This window comes from Elgaria multicarinata, chromosome 3, assembly GCF_023053635.1.
Source record: "Elgaria multicarinata webbii isolate HBS135686 ecotype San Diego chromosome 3, rElgMul1.1.pri, whole genome shotgun sequence".
Lineage (NCBI taxonomy): Eukaryota > Metazoa > Chordata > Lepidosauria > Squamata > Anguidae > Elgaria > Elgaria multicarinata.
Window position 1 is genome coordinate 5898182 of NC_086173.1, and position 26754 is coordinate 5924935.

At 46.1% G+C, this 26754-nt stretch overlaps 1 protein-coding gene across 1 annotated transcript; it reads left to right on the plus strand.

Annotated features, from left to right (window-relative positions):
• Positions 1–1961: 1961 nt before the first annotated feature.
• Positions 1962–26410, plus strand: LOC134396522 (ceramide kinase-like). Its single transcript, XM_063123034.1, has 13 exons — positions 1962–2079; positions 12282–12389; positions 14300–14425; positions 15947–16075; positions 16873–16936; positions 18704–18849; positions 18988–19062; positions 19692–19844; positions 20991–21096; positions 21181–21266; positions 24118–24317; positions 25682–25869; positions 26280–26410. Exons 1-13 carry the CDS (start codon positions 1962–1964, stop codon positions 26341–26343), a joined length of 1563 nt encoding a protein of 520 aa, XP_062979104.1. The 3' UTR covers positions 26344–26410.
• The last annotated feature ends 344 nt before the right edge of the window (positions 26411–26754 follow it).

A 26754-nucleotide genomic window follows, 5' to 3' on the forward strand; every position in this document is an offset into this window, starting at 1 on the left:
GATAGCAGCCTTCAAATATTTGAAAGGCGGTCATGCGGAAGATGGACCAAAGTTCTTCTCTGTTGCTTCCGAGGGCAATTGCAGGCATGCAGATTTTGGCTAAATATTAGAAGAAAATTCTTAACAGTGGGAGCTATTCAGCAGTGGAACAGATTGCCTCAGGAGGTGGAGGGTTCTCCACTGGAGGCAATTAAGCAGAGGCTGGATGGCTGTCAAGGATGCTACTGTAGCTGCACCCTGCATTGAGTAGGGGGTGGACTAGGTGACTTCTGAGGTCCCTTCCAACTTTACAAAATGCTTACCTTTGGCTTGGTGGTGCCTATTGTGTGCAATTCTGTTTGCTCTATTTTCCTAAGGATAAGATAACAGTAGAATTAGAAGAGCAAAAACAAACACATCTTTAAATCATTGAGGACTGTTGGGTGTGTGTGTGTGAAGGTAGATGGAGGAAGAGAATTGATGGAATAATATGCATTTATTTAAGTAACAGTACTTAGGCGTGTAATTGCAATAGAAGATGAGTACTTCGGAGTAAACATACTTACAGTACAATCCTACACGGATGTCGCCCTATGGCGTTCAATGGGACTTACTCCCAGGCAAGTGGGTACAGGATTACATACGTTCCAATCACAAGTGGATTTGGGACTGCAACCCTATGCATGCTTACACGGGAGTAAATCCTGTTAACCTTGGGATGCTTCCAGATGAGAGAGCTTCAGGCGCTGCCAGGCAAAAGGCATTGTGCCGTGGTTATATCTTCCCCTGGATTTTCCAAGGTAAGAAAAAAAGATGGAAGAAACCATAAGAAAACACGGGTGGGTTGCGAGTGGAGCACGACGTCATCTGTCCCGTCCCCACTTCCGCATAAAAGTACGTGAATCCGGCAGGGCGATCACTGGGATAAAAGCCTTGACTGGAAGCACCTTTGGTGCAAGAGATTACAATAGGATCCCGTTGCCAAGTCCCGACTCTGTAAGGAATAGGTGATGGCGCAAACTTATGATCAATTTTAATATGGACTCATTGAGTATGCAGCACCCAGGGGCAGTGCTACCATAGAGGCCACTCCGGAGGTCGCCTAGAGTGCCAAGCTAAGAGGGGTGCTGGATGCAGCGCAGCACTCACATGTGTTGTTGGCTGTGAGCTGGGCCGGCCTGAGGATTCAGCTGGGCCTGGGCGGGCGAGATGGCGCCCTGCGCCCGCCCAGCTGAAGCGAAGCCAGGGACGCTGGGGTGGGATGGGCGGCTCCATGTTTGGACTTCCGGAATGTGAATGGGATGCATGGGGTCTTTGAGCGAATGCATGTGTTCATGCATGTGTTTGTTTGGAGTGAGTGATGCTGAGTGTGTGTGTGTGTGTGTGTGTGTGTGTGCACGTGCACGCGTGTGAGTTGGGGGGGATGATTTGGAGATGATATTCCTATTAAATCATGCATTTTAGACCCACAGACGTTCCTTTCCAATTTGTTGGCTATAATTGGCATGATGTCTTTCTTGGACTTTAAAATAAATTTAGCAGTTTCAAGTTTTGTGCTTCTTATTTTTTTCCAGGAAACATCTGTTCTTAAAAAACAAAGTTGGCATTTTTGGGGGTGGGCGGGTGAAAGCAGCTCACCTTTCCTAGGGCGCAAAATAGTCTGGCACCGGCCCTGGCAGCACCAGGAAAGGATAATAATAATAATAATCATCTGCTCTATAGGAATCGGGGAGCCAGGGCTCAGTTTGGGGCCAGAGCTTGCTCGAACATTAGGCAGGCTGTGCCGTGGGTCAGAACTTCAGCGAGAGGTGGGGCGGGCGCCTCGGGGTTTCCCCGCCCCGGGGAGGCGCAGAAGCGACAGGTAAAAGCGCCTGGAGGGCAGCACCGGGGAGGAGACGAGGTCCGGATCCTCCCCGCGCCGGCCGGCCGGCGCAGAGAGCCCAGCTGAGCCTGGCCACTCACTCCCCTTGGAAGTCGGGGCCATGGGGGAGAACTTCTGGCTCTGCCCGCTGCGCACTCCGCGCGGCCGGTTCCTGGTGTCGCTCCCGCCAGGCGGCGAGTTCCTGCAAGGCACCCCGGAGCTCGTGGGCCGGGCGGACGGTGAGTCTCCCGCTGCTGTCCGGTCCCGGGTTGTAGGAAGCGGCGCACGCGTGCACGCACGCCCGCACGCGCTCCCCCGCGACCTCCCGGAGTCCGAAGGCGCCCCGGATGGGATGCACAGTGCGGATCCGACGGAGGAGCCCGCGCCTAGGGAATCTCCGCTTCCTATTGGCTGCCTCTGGAGGATCCCTTCTTAAAATCTTAGTGCGGGTTGCAAGGGTCCTCGTCCTCCTCCTCCTCCTCCTCTTCCAGAGTTCATTCAAGGCCTCTCTCTGCACCTTGTTCGCCTCTTGAGCTGCACGCGTGTACACATGTTCCCACGTTTTGGCTTTTGCTTGCTCTGCCAGTATAGTTGAGACAGCCCTGGGTAAGGTAAAGAATCAGACACACAGGCCTGATCCATTCCAAGGAACACCCTCAAAGTGGGTTATGTGGGGTCAGCACCCAAGGGGGAAACAGTCATGGCACCCATGTGCAGTTTTCCCAACTGGAGAGAGGGAGCCAAGTTGTGGCTGCAGCCCAACTCTATTGTACTACTGTGTTCTGTGCAGGGCTTCCCTGGGGCTTGAATTTGATCTGGGGCTTGGTCTGGTGCAGAACAACACTGCTTCTTTCCAACAGCAAGTCACACCTTTGCTAAAAGAACTGCACGGGCTGCCCATAAGCTACTGGGCCAAGTTTAAGCTGCTAACATATAAAGCCCTGAACAAGGAGCGCCACATCCCTTACGTCACTACCCAGACTTTGCGATTATGACAGGGAGCACTTCTGAGGGTGCCATATGCTCCGGAGGTTTGCCTCAGGAACATTTGCAGTAGGGGCATTTAGTGCTGCAGCACCCACCCTCTGGTCTCGCATTTAGGCATCCCTTTAAGACCCATCTCTTCTCACAGGCTTTCCCTGAAGTGTGACCCAGCCCTGGTCTATAGAGCACAGCAGTGTGTGCTGTTTAGCATTTATTTATTGCTGTGTTGTTGTTGTTTTGTTGTTATTTTACGGTAATAACATATTTTCACCACTTTGACAACTCTGGGAAGCGGTATATAAAATTGGGTAATAATAAATAGTAAAATGTTGGTTGTGCTGCTTCCGAGTTAGCTGGCAATTTTGCTCTTCTTTGGAACACACAAACCTTGCTTTATAGCAAGAGAAACGATTTGTCCATCTACAGCGATGGTGTCTACTCTGATTCTCAGGAGTCCAAGATTCCCATCATCTGTTATCAAATCCTCACTTAAAAAAAAGAAACTGGAGATGCTGAAGGTCGGTGGGATTGAACTTGTACCATCTGCGTGAACTGTACCACTGAGCCACCGTCCCTCCCTTCTGTGGCCCTCGCTCCTTCTTCCTCTCTCAGTTTAATAGCAAGGTCCCTTATTTGACTCTGTGCTGGGATGCCTTGGAGACTAAAAAAGTGGCAGGACAAGACAAGTGAATAGATTTATTTATTTATTATTACATTTATATCCCACCTGTTTCCTCTTGCAAGGAACTCAAGATGGCAAACATGATCCTCCTCCTCTCCAGTTTATCCTCATAACAACCATTTTAGGTAAATTAGGCTGAGAGTCAGTGACTGGCCCAAAGTCACTCAGGGAGCTTTATGGCTGAGTGGGGAGTAGAACCTGGATCTCCTGACTCACAGTCCAACACTCTAACCACTATACCCCACCGGCTCACCTGATGGGTCCTGTTGTGCATGAAGAGGTACCAACTGCTCAGACTTGCCTAAGGTAGGGTGACCATATGAAAAGGAGGACAGGACTCTTGTATCTTTAACAGTTGCATAGAAAAGGGAATTTCAGCAGGTGTCATCTGTATATATGGAGATCCTGGTGAAATTCCCTCTTCAGCACCACAGTTAAAGCTGCAGGAGCTATACTAGTGACCAGATTTAAAAGAGGGCAGGGCACCTGCAGCTTTAACTGTTGTGATGAAGAGGAAATTTCCCCATATATACAAATGACACCTGCTGAAATTGCCTTTTCAGTACAACTGTTAAAGATACAGGAGCCCTGTCCTCCTTTTCATATGGTCACCCTAGCCTAAGGACCAAAGAGAACCCACCTGGGGAGGGTGTCGATGGCTGCCTCCTGAATGAGCTTTGGTCTGGGTAGCAGAATCAGTCATCTAGCCTTTGCGGGTTGCTTAAATTTTAGGTGGTGCCGTCAAGTTCATCAAGGGCTCTGATAATTCAGTGCTTATATGTTTGCTTTTTATTTTCCACATCTCACACAATCCAAGTGAAAAAGATACAAAACAAAATAATATTAAAATAGCTCACTTCCAGTTGTGAGTGTTTCCAGACGGAGTAGGGCTTCTAGTGCTAGCCCTATGTAGCTGATCCATCTTTTTTCTCCTTCATGGATTTTCCACGCTAAGAAAAAAGATAGAAGAAGCAATGGAAAGCTCAGGAGGGTCATGAGTGGATGACAATGTCAAGATCCTCATAAATCTTGATGAATAAGCAGGGTGAAGGCACCATAAAAGCCTCATCTGGAGTTATAAGCAATTAGCGGTTGATTGCTTTTTAAAAAAGAATCATGCTCACAGAATCAAAGGTCAGACTGCACAGCTTTTCACTGAGTAAATTCCTCTCCATTCTTTCCAGACCACAATCTCCACTGGAAATCATCTAGAAACTAATCTTTTTTAATGTAGAGGTCTTGGACATAAAACTATAATTGATAAAACAGACATTGAGCAAATTATTTCTTCAGTGTTGGAGATGTGAACTATCACATCATTCAAATCCACAGGTGTGGTTTTTTTTTTAAAATATAAAAGAAACATTTTTCTTTCTGTACCAAAACATCCAGAAAATTCATAGTTCTCAGATCATGATGAGTAAATAATAAGTTGTTATCTCTATTATTGTCATTCTTCAAAACTCCCCACTTTCTGTAGCTCCCACCACAGAAATAATATGTCATCATCTATGTACTGTTACAACAGAATCAGGGTATATTTCCCCCCTCCCTTTTTTACTTTTTATAATGAAGTAGGGTCCATTTCCCAATATAACAGGAGTGTGGAACCCAGGTCCATGAGCCAAATCTGGCCTGCCTGGAGTCCCTATTTCATCGTCTGAAATTCCCCAGACAGTAGTGGAAAAAGAGGGGAAAAGCACCACAAAAGGCTGTGTGAAAATGGCTAGCTCTGGTGCTATGAAATGTCAAAAGAGGTTTCTTTATTTTTCTTATCCGAAATATTAAAAATATTCAAAAAAATGTAAAGCAAACTTGTACAACGCTCGACGTTTTGGATCTGGGGACCCTTCGTCAGGAGCAGTAAGACATTCAAGTAAAATATATATAAAGTCATCTTTCATTATAAACAAGTTCATCCAACTTAAAATTAAATAAAAGGAAACAACATTCATAGTCTAATACAATATATGGACCTTTACACTAAGTTTTCACTGGACTAACCTACTCATGATATAATCAATGCAACCACTTGTATTAGAGGAAATTTATTTATTATTTATTTATTATACTTATATACCGCTCCCATAGCCAGGGCTCTCTGGGCGGTTCACAAACACTCATAGCTTACTGAGTTTGTATTTTTTTATTATTACAGCAAGTGTAGTTATTTATATTAACTCGGCACTCTCCTCCACTCCCTAAATCTGTTCCCGGCTATATAGTCATAAATAACTTCTTTTATTTATCTTTTAACACTCAACCTCTCATCTTCATTATAGTCTGTTATGTTTTAGGACAACATTTCTTATCTAAACCGTTTTTTAGTCTCTACCCCCTCATAAAAAGAACTAATATTGTATTAGACTATGAGCATTGTTTCCTTCTATTTAATTTTAAGTTGGATGAATTTGTTTATAATGAAATATGACTTTATATATATTTTACTTGAATGTCTTATAGCTCCTGACGAAGGATCCCCAGATCCGAAACGTCGAGCGTTGTACAAGTTTGCTTTAAGTTTTTTTGAACATTTTTTATATTTCGGATAAGAAAAATAAAGACACCTCTTTTGACATTTCATAGCACCACAGCTAGTCGCCTCTTTTTCTCATTCCCCAGACAGCCAGGCCCCTTTCCCCGGGGCTGTTTGTACATTTTAAAAGCCCCACAATGGCTGCATGGTGGCGCTGTATCGGTTATATGATGCAGCCGCCAATTCACAGCCACCACGGGGTTTTTATGTGAAACTGGATTTAAAAAGCCAGGGACTTGCCCCAACTTTAAACGCTGGAGCAGGGTGAACACGGCCCTTCCACTGTCTGACTTTGTTCCTGCATCAAGGCAAAGGCATTCCTGGGTGGATGGTAACCACTGATTGGTTGCCAGAAGCTCAGGGAGGGAGCAGACCCAGTGAGCTGAATGGCTGCTAGAAAGCCCACATTGCCTTCTGCGTCGGGTTTAGCTGCCGCCACCCCGCAGCAACCATTTCCCCTGACATCATTTGGTAGCTTTTGCACAATTTTTCCCATTCTAAAAGTTCAAATGCCTCTCCTGTGTCTTAGCTACTGACAGCAAGAGGTTTAATCTGAAATAAGCTGATATTTCAGTCTTGCCCACTTTGGCCTTCAAGCCCGCCCCTTTATCCCCACCCACCACTGGAATGTGCCACACCCTCCCCCAGCTGCTCTGAAATTCAATTCAGGCCTCAGGTTGAAACAGGTTTGACACGCCTGCTATAAAAGGAACAAATAATTAGAGGAAATTAGTAATTAAAGACATGAAGGCAATATAGATCAGACCATGCCTCTAGCAAGACCAGCATCCTGTTTTTCCCAGTGTTTCCGGGAAGTTTGCAAGCAGGGCGTGAACGCTACAGACTTGCCCCATAGTTTGTTCTGACGTGGTTGGTCCACTTTGCACTGATGAAACAGACTATTCAAAGGGCAATTAATCATTTATGAATTACTAATCAGCAACAGGATTGACAGGAAACTATAAAAGTGGCAGAACCTGTGAAAGAGGAACATTAGTTTAAAGGAGCAGGAGTTCTGAAAAACTTTACCTGCCTACACTGGACAGGTGAGCGCTACTACTGTGTTTTAGACTGACAACAAAAATGTTGCCATCTCTGAGCAGGCACATGGGTTGTTCGGAGCAGATGCATCATCCCTGATAGCCCTTATTTCAGAACCCTACACATTCATCCAGGCACTGGATGTATTCAGGTGGTGTCCCATTCGTTAGACGCAGTCGCTCTTCGTTAATATTTGCCCGATGTTTGCTGGGGGTGGTGGTGAATTATCTCCATTCTCAGACCCAGACTAGCTTCCTCCTTGGGTTAATCATTTAACTTGGTTGAACGTGGAAAGAATGAATATTCAGGCTCGAATTGTTAAAGGCAACACGGGGTCAGAAGGGTGCATATATATATATATATATATGTGTGTGTGTGTGTGTATTTGGGTTACACAAGTAAAAAGCGACTAGTGAAGCCCATTTGAGCTTATCAGGAATACAATTTTGTTTCAACAGGGCCGGCTTGAGCAGGAGAGATTGTGCCCTTGGCTTTTGTTTTATAAAGGAGTAAACCTAGTTAAGCCACCCTTGTGTGTACGTTAGCTTTCTATACTTCTTTTTGTTGTTTTTGAGTCAATAGATTTCTCTGGTAGTTTTTCAGGCACTACATCCTCATTTATATGCTGCCTCATCTGCTAAGAACCCCCACCAAGGTGGTGCACAGTAATTTAAAACAGTAACACTTTAAAAGTGCAATCCTATGCATGCATAGACAGAAAAAAACACCCTTCAACTCCCAGCATTCCCGAGCCAGTCTGAATGTTCATAGGGTTGCGCCTTAAGGCACCAAGGGTCACACCACCTCCTGGCCTTAATATTTCATCTCTGGGTTGAGCAGGTCGGTCTTCTTCACTAACAAAGATCTAACAATGCTGGGAAGTTGGAGTAGCCAGTTCTTCTCACCGGAGCGGCTCTTCTGGCTTTCCCTCCAGAAATCAGGATTGTTTTTGACATCTTTGACCTTCTCCCTGCAATTTTGATCTTCCTTCTCCCTCCATTTTTTTTTTAAGCAAGTGGTGTCTGGTGTGGTGATTGTACTGAGGAGGGATTTCGTTTTTGGGTGTGAAAGAGCTGAGTGAGGTGGGGTTGGGGTTACCCCAGTCCTGCAGGTGGGGGCACGGTGGCTGGCCCACTATGAGCCCCCCTTCATTCCTATGGGGAAAAAAATAAATGCTGTGTTTGTCAACTGTTGCATTGGGAGGGGGTCTTGTCTTCATAGAGAGACTTCCTGGAGGGGCTCACTATGTCTGGTTTGAAATATGTGGACCCCCATTCTCTCAACTTCCCCGCTCCCCCCCCTCCAAAAAAAATTGTTAGTCCTGAATTAGTACCAAATGGTGGAGATGCCATCCCTACTAAAATCTTAATTGACACAAGCCTTCCTTTTTTATCAGAGTATCGGATCATCATCTACAATCTCTTTACTGAAAGTTGACATTCCATTTTTATAACCTTCGGGGAGTCAAGATGTGGTTTCTGTTCAAAGAGAATTATAAAAGGGAAATAGGAAGCAAAGCATGCATTCTAGCTCGTTGGAAAATGACATATGGTAGGGTGACAATGATGCCTCTTGAAGAGAAGTTGTGTCGTCCCTGCATTGGGGAAAAAACATATAAGTACCTCTGATTATTTGAGCAATTGTTCTCTATTGTTTAATGTTCCATGCTTGGGCAAGAAGCTTCAATTCAAGGTTACATAGAAATAGAGAAAGCTGCCTTTTGTGAGTCAAACCCAGAGTTCATCTAGCTGGGTGTTGTTGACACTGAATGGTAGCACTGATACTCCAGGATTTCAGGAAGGATTCTTTCCTAGCCCTACCTGGAGATGATGGGGATTGAGACTGGGATCTGGATGCTTAAAAGGACCACTCCTTCCTGCTCTATATACCCCTTCCCCATATACACCCCCACATGAGCTCCATTCATGAGATAGCCTAGCTACAGTTATCCATGCTCTGATAACCTCTCGTTTGGATTACTGCAATGTGTTATACGTGGGGCTGCCTTTGAAAACGGTCCGGAAGCTTCAGCTGGTACAAAACAGGGCAGCACTGTTACTAACAGGGACTGGCCGGCGAGATCACATTACGCCAGTCCTTTTACAACTTCATTGGCTGCCAGTCCAGGTCCGGGCCCGATTCAAAGTACTGGTATTAATATTTAAAGCCCTTAACGGCTTGGGGCCAGGCTATCTGAAGGAACGCCTCCTCCCGTATCTACCTGCCCATACCCTAAGGTCTTCCTCAGGGGTCCTTCTCCGTGAGCCCCTGCCAAAGGAAGTGAGGCAGGGGGCTACCAGGAGCAGGGCCTTCTCTGCTGTGGCACCCCGGCTGAGGAATGAGCTCCCTAAGGAGGTTCGCTTGGCACCTACATTATATGCTTTTAGACGCCAGCTGAAGACCTTTTTATTCTCCCAGCATTTTAACAGTTTTTAAATTAATTTTAACTTGGTGTTTTAAATTTGTAATTTTGCATTGCTGCTGTTTTTATCTGGGTGAGCTTTTATATTGTATTTTATATTATGGTTTTATACTGTTGTTTTATACTTTGAATGTTTTTAATTTTTGTGAACCGCCCAGAGAGCTCCGGCTATTGGGCGGTATAGAAATGTAATAAATAAATAAATAAATAAATTAAATATTTGGATGCTCTCACCAACTGATGTTCAGTGGGAGCATTTACACAACACTCAGGCGTTCTGTTCTCCCTTTTCTCGGAAGAAAGGGGTGCAGGGACAGACAGGCCTTCCACCTGTGGCTGTGGGGATGAAATGCTGCCATTGTGGACAGCACCAAAGAGTTTGCCTGATGCTTAAGGCCTGATCCGAGTTGACCCCAAAGCATGTTGTTTGTGCACGTCCTCGCCTCAAGGCTCAGCTGGCGCAGATGCCCTGGTGCGGAGGTGGACAGAGTGAGAATGCTGAAGGAATGGCTTTGGATGTTTGCCTTGCTGGGTGAGGGCTGGAGTAGGGTGACCCTATGAAAAGGAGGACAGGGCTCCTGTATCTTTAACAGTTGTACTGAAAAGGCAATTTCAGCAGGTGTCATTTGTATATATGAGGAACCTGGGGAAATTTCCTCTTCATCACAACAGTTAAAGCTGCAGGAGCCCTGCCTTCTTTTAAATCTGGTCACTCTAGTATAGCTCCTGCAGCTTTAACTGTGGTGCTGAAGAGGGAATTTCACCAGGTTCTCCATATATACAAATGACACCTGCTGAAATTCCCTTTTCTATGCAACTGTTAAAGATACAAGAGTCCTGTCCTCCTTTTCATATGGTCACCCTAGGCTGGAGCAAAGAGAAGAAGTGTCCCCTGAGAAGTCCTACATACGTGGCTGGTTCTCTGTGGTTGCTGTTGCATCGTCAGCTTCCCCTGCAGCAACGAGGTCACCGATGCCACCGCAACTGGTTATTCTTGTTAAGGCCTCTTCCTTCAGGCCGTAGTGCCAGCGTGTTTGAGGAGGTTCAATTTGTTTAGTACGTCATGGGCCTGTGACAGGGCTGCCTGGCTAGAATTTTCACTGGAGCCAGGCTAATGGTATGTTCAGATTCCATATATATAAAATGGATTAAAAAATGAAAAGAAAAGGTCAGAGGCTTTGGGGAGGGGGAATGCCGCACATGCTACACTCCCTTGGTCCAGCAAAAAGCTGTTTCCTGGCAAAAAGGAAAGACGTTCTGTAGGGTGACCATATGAAAAGGAGGTCAGGGCTCCTATATCTTTAACAGTTGTATAAAAAAGGGAAGTTCAGCAGGTGTCATTTGTCGGCATGCAGCACCTGGTGAAATTCCCTCTTCATCACAACAGTTAAAGCTCTTTTGTATCTGGTCAAGAGGGCAGGGCTCCTGGAGCTTTAACTGTTGTGATGAAGAGGGAATTTCACCAGGTGCTGCATGCCGACAAATGACACCTGCGGGAATTCCCTTTTCTATGCAATTGTTAAAGATACAGGAGCCCTGTCCTCCTTTTCATATGGTCGCCCTACAGAACGTCTTTCCTTTTTGCCAGGAAACAGAATGTCACCCTACATTCTGCACATGCTCAGACAAGCTTTGCCCTTAAGTTACCTAAAGCTTTTTCCCCACATAAAGAAAAGACATTCTGTGCATGCTCAATGCCCCTCAGAAAGAAATGCAGGATTTTCCACAATGAAAGATGGCAATGCCAGCCTCTGGCTGAAAGAAGTATCGTGGTGGTGGTCTTGATGAAGGATTTCAAAGGCAGCCCCACGTATAACGCATTGCAGTAATCCAAACGAGAGGTTATCAGAGCATGGATAACTGTAGCTAGGCTATCTCTGTCCAGATAAGGGCGCAGCTGGTACGCAATGATGGGACAAGGGAGAGAGCTTTCTCTGTTGTGGCACCCTGACTGTGGAATGCCCTCCCGTTGGAGGCCCAACTGGTGCCAACATTGACTTTATTCCAGCGCCAAGTAAAGACATGACTTTTTAATAAAGCTTTTAATGGCGAAATTCACCAAGCTTGCACATTGTTTTAACTGTTTAAACTGCTTTTACTGCTTTTAAATTCTGTACTGGTTTTAGCTTGATTTTTTTTCTTTTTGTTGTTGTTGCAAATTTTATTAATTTATTCTATAATACACAAACCACAGCCATACTTATTCTATAACCCTCCCCGTTCCCATTGATTAATGGTTCAATTTGTTTTAAGCTGTGTATATTTATTGCTTTATATTGTATAATTTTATCTATTCACCGCCCTGCGATGCTAGTCATATAGGGTGGGATGAAAATGTTTTAATAAATAAATAAATAATATTTTTATATCTACACCTATTCACTTGAGTTAGCATATGCAAATATATGTCCTCTTTTGTGGTAATGAATTTCCTCGTTTTGGGCGTCCTACTCCCACGTAACCCCAAGTGGTTTCCCTACTCCCACGTAACCCCAATTGCTTATTCACAATTGCCAGCCAAGACACAGGGAAATGTGAGTGAGCAATTGAGGGACATAATGGGAAACCTTTGCCGTGGGGTGTGGGTACATATATTAAAGAGCTGTGTTCTTGCGCCCTGGCTCTGTGGGATCAAGTCAAAAGGTGGATCAACTGGATTTTAACCCTTCAGACCTTTCTTGCTCGGTTCAAAGTGTACACTGTGTAAAAACGAGTTGCTGTCAAGGACGTCGAAGGGCCTTGAATAACGCATCTCTCCTTCTCTTTTCCCTTCCAGGACCAGGATTCTTCATTCCTGTCCAGGAGATGGTTGCCGTGAAGCTTGGAGCAGCCAGTGACGTAAAGGAGAACTTGGACCCCTCAGTGAATGAAAACTGCTTCACTGGTGAGCATGGCCGGATCTACACTAGTCTTATAACGTTGCTAGTGTCCCTTTCTAATGTGGTTCTCTGTATCATGGGGCACACTAGCGTTACTTACGTTTAGCTGTAACGTTACTGCAGGGCACATTGTTAAATCCTTTCGTTGTTCTCCCTCTACTCTGAGAGTAGCAGAGCTGCTGGGTTTGCTCTGCCCACTGCCTGCCTCATTCCTAGCCAGCAGTGCAGGGCAATAGTCATAAGCACACACAACCCCCCCTCCCAAAACACACAAGTCCCAGGGAATTGCCTGAGCACATAGGAGCCAGCCACTTTGCTGAAGCTAAGCAGGGTTGGGTCTGGTCAGGGTTTAGATGGGAGACCAAATTGAAAAGTTCTTTCAGCAGCCGCATTTAAGCCCCGCTGGTCATGAGTTTTGGACTGGGACCAAGAGACCCTTGTTAATTTTCCTGCACGGAACTACAGCGATCCTTTGAGCGCTCCTCAGCTCCTTTGCAAAGAGGGGGGAAATGTTAAAAAAAAAATCATAAAAAATCAACCGATGACCCAATTTGATTCAAATTTTAAGGCAGGATGCATGGGGGTACTTCACAATAAAAGCAGATTCTAAGGTGGAAAACTTCTGAGTCCTTTGCATGCAATTGTCAATGATTGCACAGTATAACGCTGGTGTGATTTATCTGCTGTAGCAGATAAGATAGCAAACGGAGCGAAGGAAGGAGGACAGGAAGTGGGCGGAGCAAACCCAGCAGCTCTGGGTTGGGAGAGGAAAATTACCGGTAGGACGAGGCACATGAATCTGTAGCCACGCTGGAACTAAGAAACAGAACCTGTAAGTACGACTCATTTACAATGTTGGAGACCCAGGGTCCCATGACGCTGTGCGTCACCGTAACCCACTCAAAACGTTAGAATAACACCAGTGTAGATTCCCACCAGGATGAGTTAAAACAGTCTCGATTTTATTCATTGTTGATAGTGTTGATTATTTTTGTAGTATTTCCTGCCCTTTTGCTGCGTTCCCTTCCCTCCCTTTTGGTTTGATATTATGATTTTACTTGAATGTTGTAAGCCTTTGTGGCAGGAATTTGCTGTTATATTGTTTTATTCTGTACAGTGCTGTTTGCATTGATCATGCGCTATAAATGTATGATAATAATAATAACGATAATAAAACAGGCAGCTTCATAAAAGCTGGCCAGTGACGAACACAAAATGCAGCCTCAAAATACACTTTCAGGGGCAGATGTGGAATTGTTTCGCTTGACAGCATTCAGAATAAGATTAGCTGGGCATCTGCCAGGGATTCTTTTTGTGTGGGATATGCTATTTCCAATCAAGGGCTACTGGAATAAATTTCCCATTGGTCTTCTTCCAGCTTTGTGGTTCAATGAATCTGATAGTTGCTATAAACCCCTGATCATTCATTTATTTAAAGTTTCTAGTCCTCATGAGCACATGCGCGCGAGGGCACACACACACACACACACACACACACACACAAGTGATTGTGTTTCTGCAAAATACTAGAGGGTGGGGGCTTTCACTAGCCATTTAAATGTTACTTCTTTACTACAAACAAGTCCTGTTTCTTGATCTTGGTCATTGGCTTAGGGAAAAGAGTTGAGAGGCATGTAGAGTTTCAGCCCTGTTTCCTCAAACTGTAACTAGGAAAATCCAAGTGTTAATTCAAAATTCTGCAAATGATAAATGTTTTTGCAGGCAAACGTAAATAATGTGGGTGTGTCATTTCAGTTGCAAAATGTGCAAATAATGTCCTGAATAGTCTTGCATGAATACTTCCTGCTTTGTTAGTGTGGGGCCTCTGGAGGCCTCTCCCTGATCCCACCCTTAACTCTCCTGTCCATAATTTTCTCTGCTCCACCCCCCCCCCCCCCACTTTTCCTTTCCCCAGTATTCTTCATACAGCGGAAAAAGCAAGAGTGTTGGAGCCTGGGGGCACTGGAGTTCACCGCCCCGCCCGCGTCTGAGCTGGCAATACGCTGGGTCAATGCCCTGCAGATCTGGATTCATCTCCATGGTCAGTGCCTAAACTGGCTGGGTGTGGGGTGGGGAACACTGACGGTTAATAGTGAAGCTGCTGTGCCAGAGACACTGCTTTCCTTTAGGCCAGAGCTTTCCAAACTGCGTGTCGCGACACGTTAGTGTGTCAGCTGCAGTGTGTAGGTGTGTCACACGAACGTAACGAGAAACCTCTGAGCCTATGCGAAATAAGCAATACCAACTTACATGCATTTTTATGCAGCAAAGGTGCCAATTAGTATGGTGCACTAGTATATTCCCCTTCTGTCCTATCCGTGTATGCACACCACGGTCGAGGGATCATACAGGTACTGCGCATGCGCAGTCTGCATAATCGGGGCGAAACAGCTGATTCCGCGTCACTTCCGGTGACGCAGCTGCACCTGAAGTGACGCATTCGAGAAATTCCATGGGTCCAGTTTTTTGATAGAACACCGTCTCAACCGCTGCTCAATCGCAGCTCAACAAAATTGGTTCAATGTGAAAAGTCTTGGAAATGGATGTTATTATCTTGCAAATAATATATTTTTGAAAATATAAATGAAAGGTTTTCATGAGATATGTTGTGTCCCCATACATTTCATTATTGCAATTTATGTATGTGTCCGTATCTCTTATAAGGGGTTAGATTAACCTTCGGTTTGCTAGTAAAACTGAATTGCTGTGTCGCGAAATGATGCATGTCTAAAAAGTGTGTCGCCAACATGAAAAGTTTGGAAAGCTCTTAAGAGGCCTGGCGTGGTTGCCACGGTAAAGGCAGGCACAGCATCTGAGTGGGCCCGCTGGCATAATTTCCAAAAGCCACTGAAGCTTTTCTCTGTGGGGGTGGGTGAGTGGGGGTGTGGTCAGAGGTAAGGTAAGGGCTCTTTGCCCTTTATTTTTGTTTCAGGTAGTGCTAGCATCTCCATTGTAGTCTCCACAGACACCTCTCTGAACATCTGCCCCTCCTGATTTTAATTTTATTTCTTCAGATTTTTTTAAACTATTTTTTTTAAAAAAAAAAACAAAAACCTGGGATGCTGCTGTGCTGCAAAGTGAAGTGCTGCCCTTCGGCACCATCTTTATTTGGGTTCAAAAGAGTGAATTTCAGTTTTTGAAGCTCAGCCCCCACCTCTGCCTTGTACCTAGATTCTTAGGCAAGATACGTTCCTTTTTGTCTCACCGCTTTGCCTTCTGGGAAATTAATGCTCTTTGACCCTGGCGGCCATTTTATGAATGTGCAAGGCGCTCCTTTGGCAGCCACTTGTGACACTCTTTCAAAATCCCTGAGTGGCCACCAAGTAAAAAACTGGGAGTCCTTTGAGTTAGTGCAAGGCTCAATAATAAAATGAAAATAAGTTCTGGAGTTCAGTGTTGGTTTTAAATCCCCACCCCTGGCACCCTGAGAAATGGAACCTTCATGTTCAGAAGCAGTGTACCTCTGAACACCAGCGAGTAACATTGGGGAGAGTATTTCATTGCCCTGAGTATGGTCCTCCCAGAAGCAACTAGACGGACCTTTCCCCTCCCTCTTCTCCAGGTGTTACACGGCCCAAGAGTCTCCTTGTTTTCATCAACCCAGTTGGGGGGCGCAAGCGAGCAGTGGATATCTACCACGGTCAGGTGGCCCCACTTTTCACCCTGGCTGGGATCTACGTTCAAGTTGTGGGTGAGTCCCATTTCCTTCCTCTTTCACTGTCATCACCCTTCCAATGGGACACTCTTCTCATGTAGATAGCAAGCTGAATAGGAGCCAACAGTGCGATATGGCTGCAAGAAAGGCAAATGCTATTTTGGGCTGCATTAATAGAAGTATAGCTTCCAAATCACGCGAGGTACTGGTTCCTCTCTATTCGGCCCTGGTTAGGCCTCATCTAGAGTATTGCGTCCAGTTCTGGGCTCCACAATTCAAGAAGGACGCAGACAAGCCGGAGCGTGTTCAGAGGAGGGCAACAAGGATGATCAGAGGTCAAGAAACAAAGCCCTATGAAGAGAGACTGAAAGAACAGGGCATGTTTAGCCTGGAGAAGAGAAGATTGAGGGGAGACATGATAGCACTCTTCAAATACTTAAAAGGTTGTCCCACAGAGGAGGGCCAGGATGTCTTCTCGATCCTCCCAGAGTGCAGGACATGGACGGGCTCAAGTTAAAGGAAGCCAGATTCCAGCTGGACATCTGGAAAAACTTCCTGACTGTTAGAGCAGTACGACAATGGAATCAGTTACGTAGGGAGGTTGTTGGTTCTCCCACACTAGAGGCCTTCAAGAGGCAGCTGGACAACCATCTGTCAGGGATGCTTTAGGGTGGATTCCTGCATTGAGCAGGGGGTTGGACTCGATGGCCTTGTAGGCCCCTTCCAACGGTGCTATTCTATGATTCCCAGTGGTATCCTTTCCCTCAGTGCCTCTTTTCTTCCAGTTGTGTAATGAATGACCTCTGCGTTTCTTCCTCTTCCCACCTGCTCAGAGACCTGCCATGCAAGTGAGGCTCGTGACTACATCCTGCAGCAAGACCTCTGCGACTTTGATGGGTAAGGGAGTCCTCAAAGGGTTTTGCCTCCATCTGTCTTGCCTGCCCTCTGATGGCCTTCAGTTCAACATGCTGCTTTGAGGCCCCAGCAGCCCTATCTACTCTAGGGAATCCAGGTTGGTTGGCTACAAGCAGCCTTTGAGCATGTTCAGAGTTTGGCCTCTCAAAGTCACGCTGTTGTATCCATGCACGGCAGGCGGGAGGAGGCACCGCAAATGGACATTGCCTTTTTATGTGGGTTGTTTCCTTTTACGTGGAATTGGGTTGACTGCTTTCCTTCGGCGTCTGGGTTGTGAAAGGCAAACAGTGGCCACCAGCTCGTGCACTCACAATGTCCGCCAAAAGCTGGTAAGGCTGGCCTTCCGCGCAAGGCATGCTGGGAGTTGTAGCTGTAATCCTAGGCTTTGTATTAAATTCTTTAAAAAAATACTTAAACCCCCAAATTTTGTGGTTTTAGATTTTTCTAGTACATTGTAGAGGCAGACCTATCAGCGTGCCAAATTTCAAGTTTCTAACTCATCTGGAAGTGGGTAAACATTTCCGTACATACATCCCACACACATACTTTCAGATATTTATCCCTCTGTTTCTGGAATCCACATATACAAAGGCGTTGAAATACGGGAACATTTGTATACTTCCCATCCCAAGCCATAAAATATTTCCATAGGTTCAGTTCCAGGCGACCCAATATTTTGTTAAATGCTGTTGGAACCCTTGGTGCCCATGAATAAAGGCCCATGATCATATCTGGAAGAGTCTTTCTTTAGAGGGCCACAAAGGAGGCAGAACTGTTGCAAAAATTGCTCTTTCCCTTGTGTACCAAGTCCAATTCAGCACACAAGGAGGAGAGGAGATGAAGTATGGGTCAAACAACGTTTATTCTGCAGCGTAAAGAGACACAAGGAGTTTGTGTCTTGGGGAAAATTCCGAACTTAAATTTTGCTTCAACTTTTCAATGCTATTAATGGCTTCTCCATCCAGGTTAAAAGTCTCTCGGAGTGGGTGTTGAGTTATGGCATAAAAGCTGATTAGTTATGGCACAGACTGGGATTCTGGCACATAACCTTTTTGTATTAAGTCTCTGTCTGGGCCTCCAGAGACTAGCAGAGGATGCAGCGGTTCTCAGCCAAGAGACAGCAAAGACATGAATTAAGGCAAAGATTCTTGTAGGTTAAAACAAACCTTTTTACTGGCAAATACATATAATTTAGTTATGGCAGTACAGATACAAATACTTACAAACGGTCAGTCAATACAGCACACATCAAGTGGTAATGGGGAACAAGCAGCAGTTAATGAACATGCAAAACACATTTACTTTTATAGACAACCTGTACAATGATGCAACTCCTTGCAACCCTTAATTGAAGACAATCACTTAGACAATTATTCAATTATGACACTCAATGTCCAGGTGTAGAGTTGACCTTTAAGTTTCTGCTGAGTCCTCTGTTCTTCCAGATCCTCAGCAATTAACAAAGCAATGGAAAAACATAACCAAGATCCATTCCAGGATCCAACAGTGGGGACATTTTCTTTGGAATTGTTCCGAAATCTCTTTCCTTTGCTGGCCCTTCAGACCGGGTGTGCCTTGGGGAAAACTCAGGACTTAAAAGTTCATTCAGCATGGTCTGCACATCTCCCCAGGTGGGGTGATGGCGTCTGAAGATTGAGGCAAACATCCCCTGCATTTTTACGGGATCTTCTCTAAGAGAAGGGTTCTGGTTTCGCCAATTAATCCGCTTCATTTCTCCAAACTCTGCAGGCTGGTGAGTGTAGGGGGTGACGGTACCTTCAATGAGCTGATGCATGCTTTGATTGAACGGGCACAGCAAAAGGCAGGGGGTCCCAAGGATGACTTTGATGCTGAGCTCCTGTCCCCAAGACTTCGTATCGGTATCATACCTGCAGGTGAGAGGAGCAGTCCCGGGAGATCAGGATTTGGGGCTTCCTTTCAAGATCATAAACTGTAGAAGTTTAGTACATTTCCTTACCAGGCGAAGCAGCTGATTTTGAGTAGCCAGATGTTCCCTTCTATTTTTATCCCAGGTTCCACGGACTGTGTCTGCTTTGCGACGGTGGGAACGAATGACCCCATCACCTCTGCTCTGCACATCATCATAGGTGCTCCTTTCTCATTCTCTACCCCTCCATTTTCTCCAGGGATGGGCAAGGTATGGCCCTCCAGATGTTCTTGGCCTGCAAATCCCATCAGCCCCAGCCAGCATAACCAATGGCGAGGGATGATGGGAGTTGCAGCAACAACATCTGGAGGCCTACAAGTTGCCATCTCAGATTTACTCCGTAGTTCAGCTCTTAAGAGAAGGGAACATTGACGGTTGCCTTGGTGGGGGACTTTGTAAGGCCTAGGTTTGGGAAACTTGTCTTCCCAGTTTGGAGGCAGTTTGGAGGCAGTCCCATCGCTCCACTAAAGCTGGATAGTTGAAAGGCCTGTTTTGACCAATCCAAGCCCCATGAATGGGGCTGGCAAGGATGGCAGAGAGAGGCAAGTGTGCATCCTTTAGCAACCGCCTCCGCGTAGTTCTTGAGGCCCAGATGGGTTTGCAGGTTTGGAGCAAGCAGAATTTTGCTTCGCTGCTCCACCTCTTTCTGAGAAATGCAAACGCAGCTCTAAGTTAAGCCAGGTGCTGCCTTCCCTTGTGTGTACACGCTCGCGTCCAGAACAGCACCGCTGCATCTGTGGAGGGGACATTTTCTGGATCCTGAGCAACCTCTGTCCGTATGCTTTGCAGGAGACAGACAGCCGCTGGACGTCTGCAGCATTTGGCATAACGGGAAGATTCTCCGCTACTCGGTCTCCCTGGTTGGTTACGGCTTCTATGGCGATGTGACGAGTGTCAGCGAGAAGCACCGTTGGATGGGGCCAGTGCGCTACACCTATGCAGGTATATTTGGCTGGGTTTGAGGAGGAATTGCCTGTAACAAGTGGGCCTGGAGTCGTACGTTGAGTCGTGCAAAACAGCAGAGTAAAATCTCCTTTGGGAGGCCTGAACAAGACCACTGGCTCTTCCCAGAGGTCAAGGGCCAGCCTGGTCAGTAGCAGGATGGAGATTACTGCTTTATAGCCAGGGGACGCAGCAGTCCTTGAGTTCCCTAAGTATCCACATCAGCCTTCCCTTCCCCAGCCTGGCCCCCTCCAGATGCTGAGGACGATGAGAGTTGTGTCATGTCTCTCAGGTGCTTGTGCTTTTGATGGGAGACAAATGATGAGGCTTGCGAAGTAACCTACAAAGCTTTTATTAAGTAACAAATGTCTCTTCAACCTCAATAGAGTCTACTTTTTTGAAGCGACCGCCCCCCCCTTAGGCAAAATCATGCAAACTTAAGCAAGGCAATTGCAAGAAGAGAGAGAAGTTACTTCTCAAATGCCCGTAATTTCAAAGCGCCTGTTGTGGTGGTAGGTTCTGGCGTATTCTCTCTGACTTTCTTACGGCTTCTTTATGCGCTGTGCATTTCAGCTTCTGGTGGATCCTAGCATCAGTTAGTGTTTCGGAACACTCGCCCCCAGAAGAACCTTCACTTTTCAGTGAGTGTGTAGGATTTGGCCTTGAGGAGATAAGCGCTGGAAGGGGCTGACTCCCAGCTGGTGAATCGCCTGTGAGAGCTTCCTCCCCCACTAGAACAAGCTAGCTAGTGTCTGGCGCTGCATCTTCTAGTTCTGAATCTGATTCTGATTGGTTACTTGAAACACCTTCTCCCGAAACAGGGGCAGTAGAGTTAGATATAACAAGTTGTCTGCAGGGGGCCAGGTTGATGAAGGCTGATCCACATTGTAACCTGCAAGGTTTGGGGAAGTAGCTTTGAAAACATGAATGACCCTGTTAATGGGATGGTGCTCTTGACAGTAAACACGATTGATTGAGAATTTACATAATGTAACGTTAACACAACACTTTTTTTTTTAAGCGCAGAATATCTTTACTTAGATAACATCTGAGCTTCTCAGGATACTGTGTCCATTGTCAGATTCTTCCAAAGTCCACTCTCACACACAGCCTTTCTTTATAACACTCGGCACTTATTCTGTCCAGGAGCCAAGGCAGTGCTCAGCAACCGCAGCTACGAGGGCACAGTGGAGTTCCAGTTAGCAAGGACAGAGGAGGCCAACCCGCGAGACCAGACGCGCTGCCGGTCAGGGTACGTCAAAAGGGAGACTGCGGCAATTTAAATGGGAAAGGGGCAGGGGAAAGGTGTCATTGTAACACTGCTTCTCGCTTCCAGATGCGTGGTCTGTTCAGAGTCTAGCAAGCATCTGTTGGTGGGAAGCAAGGAAGAAGAAAAGCAGTCGGAGTCAGAGAGGCACAGAGGTGAGAGGGGGGGACATTGAGACTGGTACCGAACCAGTAGGGATTGGATCTCGTTCAGTTCCTAGAGATGCCCTTCTGTAAGTCAGGGTGGGGAAGCGAGGGCCCAAGGAGAAGTGGCCAGAAGAAGCGCGATTGCGGGGTGAGGCCCAGGCAAGCTCTGGCGAGAATCCCACAGCCGCTTCTTCTAGCCGTGTGGTTCTCCGCACAGGTGACATGGCGGCGGCGGCAGCAAAGGTAAAGGGGGGCATGATCAGGGAAGGGGGAGCCAGTGCAGCGGCTGGTCAACTTCTCTCCTGCCTCAGGCGGCAAGAGAGCTGGGGCTGATTCTAGGCAGTTGTAAAATTCAAAATGCAAACTCTTGTGCTTGTTTCAAAGGAAAATTCTGCCCTTCACATTTGTGGATTAGAAAAACACACCCATCCATCTGAGGATGTGCTTCATAGTGTTGATATGGATAATATACATCCGGGCCTCTTTTGAACTGGCTCTGTGTATCGCTTGAGCCATAACAAGGGCCACTGATTGCTGCGTGCTACTAGAGCTGATCAGGGGATTTCCCTGAGAATCTCTGCTTTTCTTTTTTCCTTAAAAAAAAAAAGGTTTCTAGTCCTCATCACTGCAAAGATAATAGTAACACTCAGCATTTATATCATCGTTGTAGATCGGGGTGGGCAACATGTGGCCAGTGGCCCTTGCAGCGTCCCACCTCCCAGGGTGGGTGGGAAATGACCTCTGGAGCACTGCAAAGTACCAAGATGGTCACAAATACAATCACAGCAAACTACCTATGCTGGCTGGGACATGCTGGGAGTTGTCAGACTTTGTCTAAACTTCTCTAGGGTTGCGCTTTTAGTCTCTTAGCCACTAGGCTGCACTAGCTCTCTGCATATTCAAGGTATCCTTGAAAGTGCATATGCCTCTTAAGACAGCGGAGATAAAGAAAGGTTTATCATTGCTATGTTTCCCACTGCTAAAGCTAAAACTGCATATTGCCCAACATCTGTTTGCCTTGTCAATATTGAAAGTATGGAAGTTGCTAGTAAAATTAAATGTAGTGACTGAAAGTGTAAGGCCTGAAGTCCTGGTTCTAATCTCATCTCAAGCACAAATTTGGTCAGTAGCCTTAATTAAAAGACTCCTAGTTTCAGCTCTCCCCATAGAATCATAGAATAGTAGAGTTGGAAGGGGCCTAAAAGGCCATCGAGTCCAACCCCCTGCTCAATGCAGGAATCCACCCTAAAGCATCCCTGACAGATGGTTGCCCAGCTGCCTCTTGAAGGCCTCTTGGGTGGGAGAGGCCACAACCTCCCTAGGTAACTGGTTCCATTGTCGTACTGCTCTAACAGTCAGGAAGTTAGAGCAGTACGACAGAATCTGTCTTCCTGTAACTTGAGCCTGTTATTCCGTGTCCTGGACTCTGGGATCCTGGTCCTCCTCTGTGTGACAACCTTTTAAGTATTTGAAGAGTGCTATCATGTCTCCTCTCAATCTTCTCTTCTCCAGGCTAAACATGCCCAGTTCTTTCAGTCTCTCTACATAGGGCTTTGTTTTCGGTCCCCTGATCATCCTGGTTGCCCTCCTCTGAACACACTCCAGCTTGTCTGCGTCCTTCTTGAAGTGTGGTGCCCAGAACTGGACGCAATACTCTAGATGAGGCCTAACCAGGGCCGAATAGAGAGGAACCAGTACCTCACGCAATTTGGAAGCTATACTTCTATTAATGCACCCCAAAATAGCATTGGCCTTTCTTGCAGCCATATCACACTGTTGGCTCCTATTCAGCTTGCGATCTACAATTCCAAGATCCTTCTTGTCTGTAGTATTGCTGAGCCAAGTATCCCCCATCTTGTAACTGTGCATTTGGTTTCTATTTCCTAAATGTAGAACTTGGCATTTATCCCTGTTAAATTTCATTCTGTTGTTTTCAGCCCAGCACTCCAGCCTATCAAGATCACTTTGAAGTTTGTTTCTGTCTTCTGAGGTATTAGCTATCCCCCCCAATTTTGTGTCATCTGCAAATTTGATAAGTGTTCCCTGCACCTCCTCGTCCAAATCATTAATAAAAATGTTGAAGAGCCCTGGGCCATCTATAACAGGGAATAGTACTCACCAATTTAATAAGGTTGTAAGGATTACAGTGCTAATGGGTGCAAAGCACTTTGAACATGCTACAGAAATGCCATTGTTACATCCAGAATGAATTTGACAGTCTCAGATGAGAATGAATTGCCTGTTCTAGGCTAATGAGTTTTGTTGTTGTCATTGTCGTCTTTAATCTCCCACTGTAAGCATTTAATAAATGAGCCAGGACTTAGTCCTGAAAATAGCTTTTAAATGCCAGGGTTTGGCTGAAGCACATGTGATAAAGGAGGGTTCCTTACCTTCACTTCTGGGTAACAAGGCTAGAGGGCTGTCAGGATACAGACATAGTTTAAAACTAAGGTTTTTATTACCCCCTCATTAGACAAAAAATCAACAAAACATCACTGTGTTCATGTGTTCCTTTAAAAAAAAAAGCAGCTTATCTTGCAAAATTAACTGACAGATCTTTTTGTACACAATTTCATTGCCTCGCTTTATTTTATCAGGTCTCTCCTCAGCAAGATTTTTGCTTCCCTACTAATTGATAGTTTGGGTGCCCTTGCAAGAAATGGATACCAGGTTTCAATAAATTGATCTTATTTAAATACTCACCTTAGTCCTCTACTATGGTGGGTGGGGCCTTCTGATGGAGGACTCTCAGAGGAGATTTGTTTTCTTGGAAACATTTTGGGCACTTAGCCCAAGCAGCTGCTACGCTCCAGTAAAAAACTGCCCAAGATCAGCTCCTTGTTCATTTCCCTCCCTGCAGAAGGCGAGTGGCAGCGGGTTCAGGGCCGTTTCCTGGCTGTGAACTTGACCTGCATTAGTTGTGCCTGTCCAAAGAGCCCTGAAGGCCTCTCACCCTGCGCCCATCTGGCTGACGGAACTGCCGACCTCATCCTGGTGCGCGAATGCTCAACGCTGTCCTTCCTGCAGCATTTGACTCGACACACCAATTGCTCAGACCAGGTATGGAAAGTATTTGAGGAACAGGCTGCCCTTTGCCATACTTCTCACCCTGTTCCGCTGGGGGCAAATTCTAAAAGGCCGCCATAGATCACAGTGCACATGGTTAAAAGCAAAACTCAAATGGGCACACTAACTGCCGATGGTAAATATCAGCAGGTATTTTATTCTTGCTCCAGAATAAGTCCGTTTCGTTTGTTGTAGGATGGTTCTCTTACCTTAATATTTGAATTATTTTTGGTGAAGTCAGTCAGGCTCCCCAGGGGAGGAATGGAGTTGTGTGGATGTGTGGAAAGGGGTATGAGCAAGTTCAATAGCTGGTTGTTAGAAATCCTGTCTGAATGTAACCTCTCTGGACTGCTGCAAAGCTGCTACAAAGTACCTAGTGGGTAGCATCCTGCACCAAGGACCTCACCCTCTTTCTTTCTCAACTTCAGCCCTACATCTTTAAAGCAGGGATGGGGAATATATGGCCTGCCAGGTGTTGGACTGCAACTCCCATCAGCCTTTAACATTGGACATGCTGGCTGGGCCTGATGGGAGTTGCAGTCCAGCAATTTCTGGAGGGCCACACATTCCCCATCCCTGCACTAGAGAGCTGCCTCTTACTCTCTGGTTAACTGCTCTGTTCTGCATGTCACCACTGCCAAAAGTTAGGTTATCAAGTGCGCAGCATTGGACCTTCTCCCATTATTTATTTATTTATTACATTTTTATACCGCCCAATAGCCGAAGCTCTCTGGGCGGTTCACAAAAATTAAAACCCTAGGCTTTGAAACTCCCTTCCCTAAGAGATATGCTTGGCTCTTTCGCTTGTCTTTTTCCATGGATGATGAAAACTGCTGCTAGGCTAGCAATCATTTCAGCCAAGATATCTGCTCTGCTATTTTTATGACGCTTCATATTGTTCTCCTTTAAGTAAATTAATTGATGCTGTCATGTTTTGTTACACAATTTAGCCTTGTGTGTAGCTTTGGGGATCATTATATGAAGCAGCAGCATATAAAAATAGTTTTATTGATTTCTCATTATAGGTAAGAGCCACAATTCTGTTCCAGAGGCCAAAGCACGTGCCTCTGCAGCTAGATGGTCCTGGGCTTCAGCAAAACACCTCCTAGGTAGCATATTTGGGAAAGACCTCTGGCCTGAAGCTTTGGCAAGGCCACCGCTAGTGTGGAGAACTGGGCTAGAAGGACCGATGGCCTGATAGTATAAGGCAGCTTCATATATAACTCTCACTGGTGCTACAACCTCTTCTTCTAATGCTGCAGAGGTTAGGAGGTGGTTGTAATGCTATTTATATACCCAGCTTCAGAGGTAGGGCAGGAGGATTCCTTTGCTAAAGAACCTTTAAATGTGTCCCTCAGTTTGACCTGCCCTTCGTGAGTGTCTACCGGGTTCGGGCTCTTCGTTTCACCTCCTCAAAAGCGGAGGATTGCGAGAATGGCGAGCAAGGACGGAAGGGATTCTGTGGGGGAACGTGCCAGGGCGAACCTCCTGTCAGCTGCTGGACCTGTGATGGCGAGACCTTGAGCCATGCTGACATCAGCATTAGGTAGGTTGTCTGACTGGCTGGGGCAAAGATTCCTCTGCTGGAGTACAAGGGTATGAGTGAAGGCAGAACAATGCACAGACTGGGACCTTGTGGAAGATGCAGGCCTATGACTTCTTCCAGGTGGACCTGCAGGAGCCTAGAAGTATCATACCAATAAATAGCAGACAGGGCAGGTAGTTTAGAGGCTGGGGCTCAGAGGGCTTCATGTGGCCAGTAGGATTCCTACAAAGGCCTTGGGGCCTTCCAGTAAGTGTGGTCTAAAGAAAGTACAAGCAGGGAAAGAGCCAAAGATGCTTATACAGGGTGCTAAGAAGGACTGAGTGTGTGTTGCAAAGTGAGTTGGAGGGTCATTATACTGCAGCCACCATTCCAACAGTGCTCCTAATGATCTTCTGTCCTTTCTCCCTCAGAGTTCACGGGCGGCTCATCCACCTATTTGCCCGTGGCATCGAACAGGTACCCTGCGCGTCGTAGAAGCTTCCTGCTAACGTGAGAGACAGTCAGAGTTGTAGGGGAGCACAAAGATGTGGCCACTGCAGAGGATTTAGGAGAGGCTATACCTGAGCATCTTTAGGACTAGATTCCAACAAAGCAGGCTTGCATGCCTGTGCCTATGTGCCACAGCTCAGCTCCAGAGGGAGTATGATCAGAGGTCAGTTCCTCCTCATGGATTTGCAGAAGTGCTGCCTCCCAGCCATTGATTTAGGCAGAGAGGAGCAGCATGTGTGGTTTATGCCTGCTGTGCTGTTCCCAACCCCAGTGTAACCTTCACTGGCCTTCATGCCACTCTGGCATCAGCATAAACAAAGATCTAGCTCTTTTAGTAGCTCTTCAATTTGCAGAAACAGGGGGGAAAAAGCTTAGGCTGCCCCAAAGAAATACCAG